General features: G+C 33.2%; 2 protein-coding genes across 4 annotated transcripts; both read right to left on the reverse strand.

Annotated features, from left to right (window-relative positions):
* Positions 1 to 2,613: 2,613 nt before the first annotated feature.
* LOC145091391 (uncharacterized) lies at positions 2,614 to 4,314 on the reverse strand. The gene is made up of 3 exons (XM_079029094.1): positions 4,058 to 4,314; positions 3,273 to 3,388; positions 2,614 to 3,164 (listed from the first exon to the last, which is right to left on the reverse strand). Exons 1-3 carry the CDS (start codon positions 4,184 to 4,186, stop codon positions 2,801 to 2,803), a joined length of 609 nt encoding a protein of 202 aa, XP_078885220.1. The 5' UTR covers positions 4,187 to 4,314; the 3' UTR covers positions 2,614 to 2,800.
* A 380-nt stretch (positions 4,315 to 4,694) lies between these two features.
* Positions 4,695 to 7,889, reverse strand: LOC145091390 (YTH family protein). Of its 3 annotated transcripts, none has more exons than XM_079029092.1 (9): positions 7,735 to 7,889; positions 6,949 to 7,038; positions 6,310 to 6,539; positions 5,970 to 6,221; positions 5,806 to 5,882; positions 5,359 to 5,716; positions 5,221 to 5,280; positions 5,067 to 5,125; positions 4,695 to 4,964 (listed from the first exon to the last, which is right to left on the reverse strand). In XM_079029092.1, the coding sequence occupies exons 2-9, from the start codon at positions 7,022 to 7,024 to the stop codon at positions 4,892 to 4,894; spliced, it is 1,185 nt and encodes a 394-aa protein (XP_078885218.1). In that variant the 5' UTR covers positions 7,025 to 7,038; positions 7,735 to 7,889; the 3' UTR covers positions 4,695 to 4,891. The 3 variants fall into 3 exon arrangements, with proteins under 3 accessions (XP_078885218.1, XP_078885216.1, XP_078885219.1); XM_079029090.1 differs by having other exon boundaries at positions 5,067 to 5,131; XM_079029093.1 differs by lacking the exon at positions 7,735 to 7,889 and having other exon boundaries at positions 5,067 to 5,131; positions 6,310 to 6,552.
* Between the last annotated feature and the right edge of the window lie 5,581 nt (positions 7,890 to 13,470).

Here is a 13,470-nt window from a genome sequence, read left to right on the forward strand (position 1 = left end):
ATCGTTGATGTTTGCTTATTTTTAGGGATAAGCGTAGGCGGATACCCTTCCTAATTATCTAGGATCGGAACCGGAACTGACGGTTCCTAAAATGTGAGAATCGGAACTGAAACCTGCGGATAGTGGTTCCAATATCGAGTGCCCAATAGAGCTGGCAAAAATCAGCCCAATCCACTAACCCAACCCAAAATTAGACAAGTTTGGTTGAAATTTTCAACCCATTTAAGTTAAATAGGTCAAACAGCTTAACCCGTTTAATTTAATAATAGGTTGGGTTGGATAAAAATTATCAATTTGTTTTCTATCCGCCAAACATTTAACTTTAATATATATTTAATTAAATAATTATTTGAATATTATCATATATTAATCAAAATATTAATTTATAAATATTAATGTTGTACTATTATTTATGTTTAAAAAATACAATCCTGATTCTCATTCTTTTTCTTAGCATTGACAATATTAACCATTCTTCAAAATCATTTCGAAATTAAAAAAAAAAATTAATGTTATTTGAACAATTTATATGTATTTGTAAAATAGGATCGTGATTTGTCATACTTTGAAACTTTATTTATATTTGGAACTAATTTAAGCGATACAATCTTTAGTTTATTTATTTTTATTTTATTTTAAATGAGTTAACCTAAGTTTAACCAATTTATGTAGTAGGCTAGGTCAGAAACTACATAAACATATCAACCTGATTACAACTCATTTATTTAAAAGGTTTGATTGGGTTGGAGATATCAACCCAAATAAGTTGGGTTTGGTTGAAAACTTCAACCCAATTAATAAATTAGTTGAACCCAAATCAACACAGGTTGACCAATTGGTAGCTCTAATGCCTAGTTCTTTAAATATGTTGAATTTTTAAAACTTATAAAAGTATATCTATTGTAAATTTACAAGAAGTCATCGTTATCATCAATATATAATTCGCAACGTATTAAAAATGAGGATTAATAAATATCAGTAGCTTAAGTAACATGACAAAAAAATAAGTGTGTGTTACTTAAAACCTTTAAAGGTTCAAAACAAATTATTCAATTCTATAAATTTAAATGATGTTATTAAAGATACAGCATAAAGTATGTGATATATATATATATATATATATATATATATATATATACCGGTTCCGACAGATCAATGGCGAATGTAGACCAAAAAATCACGTGGTTCCCAAATTAAGTGAAGCCAATAAAAAAATTCAATACTTGTCTGGGGTCGGATCGGGTCGGGTCGTGTACCTTAAAAAACTGGACGAATCAGTTCAACTTGTCAAAATCGATCAGACACCAACGACTGAAATATAAATAAAAAAACAGTATGTTTTTAATGAAAAACTAGTTGATTATTAGTCTATTGATAAAGCGGTGAACGGAGAGTGAGAGTCTTTTGTAGGCTTTTTTTTATTACAACTATTTATTTATTTATTGATATTTTGAGAGTGTCGATTAAGAGTGGTTAATTTTTTGTTATCAATCTCATAATTTAAAATAACAAATTGATCCTAATAACTTATTTTTTCTTCTTTTAAAATGATTTTTTAAGATATTTTTTTAAAAAACAAACTTAAGGTAGTTCTTAATTTTTCTACAATATATAATGTGAATGAAATTGAAAATTTAGATAAGTCCTAGACCTACCTTGGGCCATACTAGATACGCTCGTGCGACGGATAGCCAACGAGTAACAGTTCCATAAAAATAAGAAACAAAAATTGAACCGTCTAAAATCGGGGACCTAATTCCATTGCTCATCCCTATTAAGGAGTATTTTATATATATTTTTTTACTAATTTAGCGTTAATGTAAAATTGAAAATAATCATATGTTTTGTAGTTCCGGAAATTTTAGAGATGGAAAAAAATCAATCCAACTCAATGACTACCGGAGTGGGTTGAGATTTCCAAATCATATTAATTAAATGGATTGGGTAGGATTATAATTTCTAATGGTTTTCAAGTTTTAACTTGAAAACCTCTTTAAAATTACATCTATCTTTGTTTTAAATTTTAAAGTATTATACGTTTAATAACTAATATTTTAATTTATTTTAGTGTCTAGTTGTTTTTTTTTTTTTTTTCAAATTTAACCTTTACTGTAATTTAAAAGTTTTTTCAAATTTTATTTGAAATATTATTGAAGTATATAACATATTTAACTACATATAAGTTTTTAATTTATTTTTAGATTTAAATGAGTCAAACAGTATTCAACTCATTAATCAAAGAGGTTGGGTTGTAGAAAAAAAAATAAACATGTTGCCATGATTTCAAACTAGTTAATGAACAAGTTGGGTTAGGATGAAAATTCTCAACCAGTTTATTCAAACAGGTTGTGGATTAGATTGAGATTTTTAACCTGCTTAGTATCGCCACCCCTATAGGCAATGGTGAAGAGGGATGGGGTAGTAGATGGACAAGAAAGTATGCTGTTAAAACTGTTACTAATTAAATTAAGTGACAAAATTAGAAAGTACGTTTACTTGCAGATATATTTGACCTAATGTATTTTCCCTTTTGGGATATATATATATATATATATATATATATATATATATATATATATATATATATATATATATATAAAACAGTTTTTGACATTAAAAAAAAAGTATGTTGCTATTTAGATTCCATTTCAGAAAGTAAGATGCTAAAACAAGTGATTGAATTAACATAAAATGAGGCAAAAGCTAATTTTTTTTTTTTTTAAATCTAAAACCGGATGCTATAAAATCCATGGTTGATAAAGTGTAAATGTTGTTAGCAGCAATTAGAAAAATTTAAACGTTAACAAAACCCAGGGGGTGCTTCGGGGTCTTCATCACTACCATCATCGCCTTCATCTTTACCTGTAGAAAATCCAATTCCAAATCCAAATCCAAATCCAGGTGGTGAACTTGGATCCACAGTATCCTTCTCCAATACTTGTTTTGATTGAAGGAGTGTTTCTTTTTCTTGTTGTTGTTGTTGTTGGGGTAAGTTGATGTCAATTTGATTGTTTTGTATACGGGTTTGTTTTGGGTCGGGATTTGGTGTTGAGAGTTTGTTGTAAACTGATTTTACGGTTTCTGTGATCTCGGTTTTGATGTCGCCATCGGGAGATCGGATTATTTCCCAAAGCCCGTTGGAAATTTGTTCGTTTACTCTGTCCCTATAATTTAAAATTAAAACTGGAATTTAAAACCATTTGTAAATAAAAATAATGTGGAAAAATAAAAAAATAAAAAAAAAAGTGGGAAACGGGAAGAAAAGTACCCACCCGACTTCTTGATGGATGGTATCGGATAGTTGACGAGGCTTCATGTTCTCAGCTCCAGGGCGGTTAAGTGCCACCGACTGCTTCACCATTGACACAATGCTCTTTCGCAACTCTTCCTGCCACACACACACACACACACACAATTCACAAACCAAAAACCTCCATTAACTGTCTGTCACTAATATTTCTATATACACCCACACATGCTTAATTGAGAGGCACATCACATACATCATACATGCATTTGTGGATTCAAAACTCCACTTATGAGCCTTCAAATCTTCAAAACTACTCAAATCTGTTGATAAAATTCCTACTCATCTCAGGTTTGGTGATTAACCTCCACTTTTTTATATATATTAAAACTTAGCAAGGAGGTTAGGTCTGTCTCCAAAGTCCAATATCCATACTTTGTTTTCTACATTAACAACCATGTCCTTAGAACTGAATTTATAAAGTCTACAACAGCTTTCACCCTAATTGCCCTTTCATGCTACATATTAGTGTGCCATGGTCACCTATTTATTAATTTAATTATACCAGTGTAGTGTGGCTTCGAAATTGCTGGCCAATTTTGAAGTCAGACTTGAGAAAAGAGAAACATAAATGTAATGGATTTTGCCGGAAAGCAAAGCAGAATTGTGGAAGTCAAGCATCACCCAAAAAAAAATTATTACAACCAACACTATTGAAGCGAATATAATTACCAAATGAAGCCCTAATTAACGAGTTACATTTGCAAATAGGGAGAAAGAAACAGAAACTGAATCTAAATAGAGACTCACGTTTTCCTTAAGCTTGCGGATAATCTTGAGACGGAGGCGATCGAAATCTCCGTCATCCTTCAACTTGGAAATTACATCGTCGCAGCTGATCGTATGGTTTACACCGCCGTTGCCGTTGCCGTTTTCCATCTATATTTAAAATGAAATGTAAATCGCGTAGTCAATGTTATTGATATTTTTCCCTTCGGCCTTTGGGGATATGTAAAAACGACGACGACGAAGCCAAAGCTACTCATCAATTAAACCTTACAGTCCTACTGCGAAGGAAGGCCTATGGACTACAAACTATGTATGGTCTTAGTCCAACTCCCAAGGTCATGTTTAAAATTGCTAAACAGGTCAAAATTAAAAGTTTTGGATATGGTTCTAATCGATTGATAATTTTAATTTCTTTCAAATTCATATATATCACGTTTCATTTTAAATATAAATGATAAGGTCAACCCTTGCGACTTTACAAAACTCAGTTGGTCAAGCAGTGGATCGATATTAGACATGGAGTGTATCAATACATACATATGTTTTCTAACACTATTTTTCATGAGGAAGATTTAGTATCTTTTACGCAAACAAAGACAAAATTACAATTATGGATGATCCATTTTTCGGACCCACTCCAACTTCACAAAAATAGACATATAGCAACAGTGTTGACATATTTATTTACATGTTAATTCACAAATTCAGTTTACAGATGATATGAAAAGTAGAGATATAGCTAGTAACCAAGAGTACAACATCATATAACTAACTTCTTGGGTGTCTATCTATCTTCCATTTGACACATACATACTACTATCAAATGAAGAAAAACCACCACTAAATCCATTCCAGTCATTTACGATGATGATGATGATGATGATGATGGTGATGCCGACTTCTTTTCCTTGACCGCGAACGCGAATCACTACACCAAAAAATGATAAAACACTCAGACCATTTCGAGTCTTGTAAATCCTTAATTTTTTTTATTAAAAAAGAAAAAAAAGTAAATAAAATGTATACTTACGACTCATCATCGTGCTCTTTGCTAATGGACGAGTCTCGACTTTTTCGTCTACAAGGCTCCTTCACCTGTTCAAATCCATCATCAATAATCATTATTCTAAAACTAATTTTATAAATAAATATAAACTCTGACAAGATTAAGTTTATTGACTGACCGGTTGACGTGACATTCTTTTGCCACCTCTGGCATGGGCTTCCAGATACTCTTCATATGTCTGCATCAGTAAAAAGACCCCAATTATGATTATGATTTAAAATAACTGATTTATTAAACGGATTTAAGTAACTCTTACCATTTCGAGGATATCATCATCAGTAATAGCAGCATTATTATTATTAGCATGTCCATGTCCTCCTCCGTTCCTTTCTGCACACAAATCCCAATCATCACAAACCAAGGATTTATCACCACCAACCATGTCCACATTTTTGTTCATGAAACTACTTTCTTCTGTGTTGTGATTATGAAATCCCCCTGCTGCTTGTCTTTGATGAAATCTACTTGCTTCTGATTCATGCTGATACACCATTGAAGGGTACATCATAGGTGTTGCTGCTATATGCATGGGGGTGGGGGCCACCGCCACCTCACATTCCTCCTCTTGTAAACCATAAAAACTCGGTGCCAATATATCCATGTTAAACGCATAACTGCATAAATATTAAAAAAAAAGAAAATCATATAAATTACCAACCTAAAAGTATAAACTGAAGGTGGTGCATCAAAATAAAATTAAAACCTAGTCTGATTTTCATCCAAACAATTTTCCCCATCAATCAGCTCACACAGAGCTTCTCCAATATCTTGAGGTAACTCCTGAAACAAATAATATATATATTATAAAAGTCTCCATGACTCCATGTGATAGAATGATGTGGAGAAATGGCATAATACACTGCATACCTGGCAATCTCTACTGATTTTAACAGGTTTGTATTGATTCAAAGGATTCTTTAAATGAAGTGTCTTCTGGAAAGGCAAGTCTTGTAACCGAAGCCATTTCACCTTAAAACTGCGACCCCATGGTTTGCTTCCACCATGTCCATGGCTCCAAACATTGTCCCTTCTCCACCCAACAGATGACATCATCTGGGCATACCCTTGAAAGAAACCACTCATATTCACACTAAATATTAAAATCACCTTACCAGAATTCTGCAAAAGATTAAGTGCAAGTGTCATCTTCTACAACTAGATGGTTTGTAAAAAGATATACACACAAAACAAAGGGAAATGAAGTTACATGATAGGCTTCTTCCAAGATGGGTTCATTCATCACTTGGGTAGCCCAAATTCCTCTCTGGATTGATAGTTGGATATTATCATGGTTTAAACTCTTTATGATGAAATATCTTGTATCACTTGATTTACTCCTTTTATTTGCATTTGAGGTTCCTACTTGTTCACAAGAATGGTCTTGATCTTCTGCCCCAGAACGATATGCATCCTTTTCTACTTTGTCATTTGGGCTTTCTATAACAACATTCTAATCCATTCATTTTAACTACTAAAAGAATGATTCATTCAACAACTGATACCATAAATGATGCTTCTTATTCATACATAATATGCTATGTACTGTGTGCAAAAAAGAAATGAATAACTAACATTAATACCTATTTCACTTCCAGGTTCAGGTAATCATAAAGCCTAAATAATAACTCAACAATGTTCAAGTTATACTAATTCCACATATGGTAAGTGCAACTTTGGGTCCCACCATAAGTAAAGTTCAAAAATAAGATTCTTTGTAGAAGTTATTTAATGTTAGTTAGTTCTAATACCAAATGTAAAACCAAACTATGACTCTGATAATACACTATTTTTATGTATAAAATGACAGACATATTTAAACAGTTTTCCCAGGACTAGGGATCACTACCTTGATTGTTTTTAATCTCTACATCAGGCTTCCATTCAGTCACTGAAGAATCAACTACAGAATTATCAACAGACATGGTCTCGTTCTTGCCTGTATCATAAAGAAAGAAGAACATGTGTTAACAAATATAAGATGAGTTAACATGGATGCCAACAACAGCAAGAAGCAGAAATCCAATAAATTATCTTGTTAGGAACAATAAGTGAACAGGTTAACATCCGCATCATAATTTTACAAGCTACTAAAATTGCTAGTGAAATGAACACTTTAGATTCTTTAACATCACCACGAAAGAGGATGCCCTGTATAGTTAATGTTGTTTAACATCACATGCAAATCCAGCCATCACCTGTCTTAACCTATCCAAAACCATATACTATTAGAAACCCAACCTTGCAAAACGCCTTTTCTTGAACAACCATGTCTTATATCTAGTCCGTTTTGGCATTTCCCACTTGTATGCATACAGAACAATGTTTTTTTCTAGGCAAACCTTAGTACACTTCCTATTCTACCAATGTATTCATCCACAAAACAAATTCAACGGAAACAACTTGTAAGCCCTAAATTGATGCTAAGTTTAGTACATCGATACGCATATAGATACTAAAAAGGCCTATATAACCGAGAGGTAATCGTAGTTGACAGCATTGGAAGTAAAAGCGAGACTCAAATTGCAGCGACAAACACCAAATTCATCAAAGTTCGCATGTAAACAACCTGCTGATACAGCGAATGTGGTGTAAATTAAGCAAAAAATCCACGACATTAACAAGAAACCAGTACCTTTTACAAAGAACGATAATCCTCAGGGGAGAGTAGTTTCGATAGTGCGTGTAGATAAGCTGTGCCCTAATTTCCCCGGAAAAGCCCCCTTTGGGCCAACTTCTGGTTTTCGGCTTTCCGTTGCCGTGGTCCAAAAGCTTTTCAACAATTCAACTAAAATTTAAATAATAATAATGAATTTTTAAAAAAATGAATGTCAACATTTTCTACCAAAACATTTACTTGAATAATTTTGAATTTCTTGTAAATATAAAATATGTAATATCTTTAAGCCTTAATACGACATATAATATCACTTAAACGAATATGGGTGAAACCGTGGAAGTAATGTCGTTATAAGTCGCTGTATAGTTATGGCAAGAATTAATTAAGAAACAAGTTTCAATTGTGGCAATTCCATTAGGATGCTATCCCCATTCATCTATTCACCTCAAACAATCGAATATTATCACAACAATGCGAAAAGTCTTCGAATATATGTATGAAACAATGAATGGTTGCCAAGTATTGCCAACCTTTGTTACAACACTGACCATTAATTTTAGGTATGGAGTAAACTAATACAATCATGGCTATGGTTTGTTTTTGTTCGTTTATTTAAGTTGAATCGAACAAAAGAATGGACATGGACACATAATCAAGAGAAGTTTCTTGTTTGTATTCGGTTGTTTAAAAAAAATACTTTGTTCATATATGTTTGTGTTTGTACTAATAAGCATAAATGAATATACACAAATGAACATAAACGAACATAAAATGAATAAAAAAAAATAAACATGAACGCATACAAATGAATATGAACATCCAGTAATAAAAAACATGGTTGTCAAAATCGTGATCTTGATCGTAGGATCGTACGATCCTAGATATGAAAAACGATCAGGATCGTAAACATATCGTATTTAGGGTAGGATCATAAGATCGTAGGATCGAGATCCGATCCGATCCTACCTTCCCCTTTTTTTTGCAAATGAAATTAGATTTACCACTTTATGTCTTTTACTCTTTATTAATTTACCATTTATCATTTTGTTTTGTGACTTATGACTAATATTTTGAAGTTTTTATAACTTTTAAACGAAAAATTAAATGTTTGAAATATTTTTCATGTTTAAAAATTATAAATTAAAATTATGTTTTATTTTGTGGGATCTTAGGATCCCGATCCCGATCTTGCAAAACCAAAAACGATCCTACGTAGGATCGCGATCTTGACAACCTTGATAAAAATGGTTTGTAAGTGCGAACATCATTCAAACTTACAACTCTTGTGATCATTTTAAATTTGAGGCTTTTAGCCTTTTATTATGTTGGCTTATTGTTAGGTGCATTTCATGCATTCATTTTGTAGTTTTAGTTCATAAAAGTGCATTGCATTTAGGTTTAAACTCATGCATTTTGCATATTTTTCGGAATTTTTCATGATGCAATTCCATTCACACACTTTTATGATATTTCAGGGACTTTTGAAGGTTGGATTTTAATGGAGGAAGTTAAAAAGAGTTGGAGACAAAGTTTCAGAAGTTTTGGAGCATTAAAGAGAACGAGAATGAAGAAATAAAGAATTTGGTTTCACAGGAGTTTACACGGCCGTGTAAATGATAGAGACGTTTACACGGCCCGTGTAAATTAAAGGGTGTCATTTACACACTTGGATATCTCATAGCACTTATTATCCATATTTTATAAAATTATTCATTTTAAATTAACCTAAACAAACATAAACGAGGGAATGTAAACTAATATAAACGAACATAAACACACAAATGTATTGAACATAAGTGAATGTAATTGATTGTAAACAAACGGATATAAAATAAATTATCCTTATATATTTAACAAAAAATCAGAAATTTATTTTTTAGTCTAAATTTAAAAAAAAATTATGTTGTAAATGCTAGATTGGGTTGGTGTTCATTTAGCTTAGGAAGAGCAACTAAGCACCTTGCTTTTAGGATCCTTCGATTAAAGCTTCTCAAATGAGACTTTTCTTTTAGGCAGACGATAGCCTGATTCAAAAATTGGTTGTAGGGTTGAAAGTAGATAGTGAAAGTCGAAAGCTATATCTTTTGTTATGTGTCTGTATGTAACGCCTGCAGATTCGGGTTAATCAATTTAGAGATAATAAGCGTTAAAAATGACTTTTTGATAGAATGTTTTTTCGAATAAATAATCTCAAGCAAAATATACTCTATGTCACAAAGATTTCGTACATAAAAAGAACGATGAAATCCGACTTATAGCGAAGAGTTATGACCCGTCGAAGTTTTTCAACAAAATCGACACGGCTCCGCGTATCATAAAAAGTAAATTTTTTTACAATATATTTTTTAGCCTTAACGATCTAAAAGAAAGTTGTAGTATATGTTAAACCGAGAGTGTGCATATAGAAAACATCCAAATCTGACTTCAAGTGTAGGATTGTCAGTCTCGTATAGATCTATACATAAATCTCACGCTCTCCCTCCAGGAGACTCTGGTTATACTGTATAGGATTTAGTTTCGTACCCTGGAGGATACAATTGAAGTAGTGTCTCACAACCCTGTATTTAACTGGTTTATGTGTAGTGTTGTAGTGTTCTCTTGTACTTGAAAATGTATGTATAACATTGTAGTAATGTACTTTGTAATGTAAAATAATTATACTTAAATAATTATTTGGTAATGCATCCTTTATACCCGGGAAATAGTATAGTGTTCCATAAACTATATCTACCATAGTTTATTTGTTTGTTTATGAATAATGTTCTCGAACTAGTAAAACAGTGTAATGTATCCCAAACTATACCTAGTATAGTTTAAAAGTATGTTATGTATTATTCTGAAAACTTTGCAATTATGGTTGTATGTTGAAAACTACCCTTATGCTCAACATGTTACAAAAGGGATAAAAATATTTGAATGTTTTTATAAAATGTAATAATTTCTCGGTTTGTATTAATTGCAAAAGTTTTTAATCTGTTTGAAATCGTTTGAATAAAAACACAAAAAAAAAAAAAAAAAAATCCTTGTGTTTAACTTGTATTCCCCCTGAAAACATTAAAAACTGTAAAAATGTAGGGGTATGAACTCACAGCTGTTTGTGCACGTGTTGGACAACGAGACTGGAAAGATGACCCTCAAGTTGGCGTACACGAAACTAACAGTATCTTAATAATATTTAAACATATAATTGTATTTAAATTTGTGAAACCATTAATTAAAGTGTTAGAAAACACTTGTTTTTGTGTTGAGAGTGATTACCGAAAATTGCATAAGTGTTGAAGGGTTTTCGATTCCAAGGAGTTCTTGGCCGAAAACGATTCTCGGCCGAACACAGTTTTCGGTCTTGGGTTGTTTTCAGTCACTTGAAGGTTTGAAAGATGTTCTTGGTGAAAATATGAAGATTTGAAGGTTTTCTCTTGAATATTTGAATGTTCTTGGATGATCCTTGGGAGCAAAATAAGAGTTTTTTCGGGTGGAAATGGTGAGAAATGATCAAGTTTTCGAAGGAAAACATATATATCGGTTGGGTTTTCGACCGAAAATGGATTCTCGGCCGAAATTTGTTTCTGGTCCGAAGGTTTTCGGCTGAAAACGAGTTGCTGAACGAGTTTTGGGGTTTTTGAGGGAAAAATATTGATTTTTCGAGTATTTTTGGTTCCGAAAATTTATATAAACTTAATTTATATATTTAGATTATTTTCTAACCTTCATGAACTTAACGGAATAATAAAAGCTCAAATTTTATTTATCGGGTTTGACTTTTATTGTCTAGAAAAGTATCGAGTTGTCACACTTTCCCTAGCACCCTACTAGGTGTTAGTAGCGAGTCCCGAAGCGCCAGAAGGCCCCGAGGAGAAAAGCTTTCGGCTCAGAAGTTCTGCTCGCGCAGAGCCCGGTTCCTCACTAATTGTTTTTATTGGATTGTTATTTTTAATTTATTATTTTTATATATAATAAATATCATTTTATTGGATTAATAATTTATAATGTATAATATTAATTCTTTTTTATTTTATTGGTTCTACCATAAAGTCGTCATAATACGCAAAAGTGTCACGTCCCATCGTCGAAAATCGGCGGGACAACCGCCAATCACCTTCATCGATTGTTCGACGAAAACCCCACCAACTTGTTACACATATGGCTGCCAGTAGCCACCTAGGACAACCTCGTCACAATCCGTCATAATCATCTATATTTGCCACTAAGTCGGCCATATTCTGCTACAACCACAAGGAGGTCTGATCCAAACACTCCTGGTCTGCTCCTCCATTTGTTTCCTTCTACTTCCATGCGTCGTCATATCATCTCGCTGGAAATCGCCGATCATCGCCTACAGTCGGCTATTCGCGACAAAAACTATACTAGTCGACTACCCACACAGTGTGCAATAAACCCTAGAAAACATACAGCCGACCATTCATTACCGATACCGCCATCGATGACGAGAATGTTGGATCGAGGGGTTTCAAACCACCATAGCCACTACAGGTGGTGGCATGGTTGTAAAACTCGTTATTCAGTACTCGTTCGGTCGACTGTCGAGTAACGAGTACTCGGATTTGGTAATTCATGTATAAATATTTGTAGGGAAATATTTTTATGATTGTGCCTTAGCATCTCTTCATAACAAGCTTCCAGATTTTGGCCTTAACAATTTTACTACTAAAGACACCGCTCCCCTAAATCCCAGAATACACTGACAAGTGCTCTTTTTTGTAAAATTGTCCAAGATATGGAAGTGCATTTTGACTTGACGGCTCGGCAGAAAGCAATTTTCCAGGGCTAGCGTGCACAACATGCTCAAGATTTTCTTCTAGCTATCCCCATAGATGGGCTTGGCCAACATATGTCTCCCATGGAGTATCGTACTATCCTCAAATATCGACTCATGATTCCAATATTCTCAGCTGACGAGATATGTCCGGGTGTCACAAGGTATGTTTGGACTCTTTTGGAGAGCATGCAGTTCACTGTAAAGAGCTCCTGGGGTTCAAATATACACACGATATGGTTAAGGATGTTTTGCTTGACATATTTAAGCGTACCGGGGTTTCCGTTAAGAAAGAGGCACCTGTTAATTTCTTGACAGACCCGACAGAAGGAAGGTCAATCCTCAGATCGGATGACATTTTGATTTTTGGATGGGTCGGGGGAAACATGCATGTGTGGACCTTACAGGGGTATCCCCACTCGTGGGCTTGAAGGCTGGGAGTTTCACAGTGGGACAAACTGCTTTAAAAGCAGCTACAAGCAAAGTCACCAAATATGAGAAATCCAACATGGAAATTCAACACGTGTTTATACCATTTGCATTTGATACGTTTGGTTTTCTCGCGCCGGATGCGGTAGAGCTTCTTAATAGAGTACAACGGATCATGCATAGTAATGTTATATCCCCCTAGATCTTCAGATGTAGTCTTTAAAAGAATTAGCTTTACCATACAAAAAAGTTTATCGGCACAGCTTGTTGCCCGTTTTCCATCTCACTCATTGTACGATGATAATTAAATGAGCAATGAATGTGACTCATTTAATTAAAAAAATCATAAGTTTATTGAAATATATAACAAATTTAGATACATGTGAATACATAAAAACTAAAATACACACGATGATCTCACTTTGTGAATAATTACTGAAAATTATATATATATATATATATATATATATATATATATATATATATATATATAGCACAGGTTGGAGACGGTCCGATAGTGGTGGTGGTGACTGAGTGATGGTGATGGT

This window comes from Lactuca serriola, chromosome 3, assembly GCF_051521515.1.
Source record: "Lactuca serriola cultivar US96UC23 chromosome 3, Lser_US96UC23_V15, whole genome shotgun sequence".
NCBI lineage: Eukaryota > Viridiplantae > Streptophyta > Magnoliopsida > Asterales > Asteraceae > Lactuca > Lactuca serriola.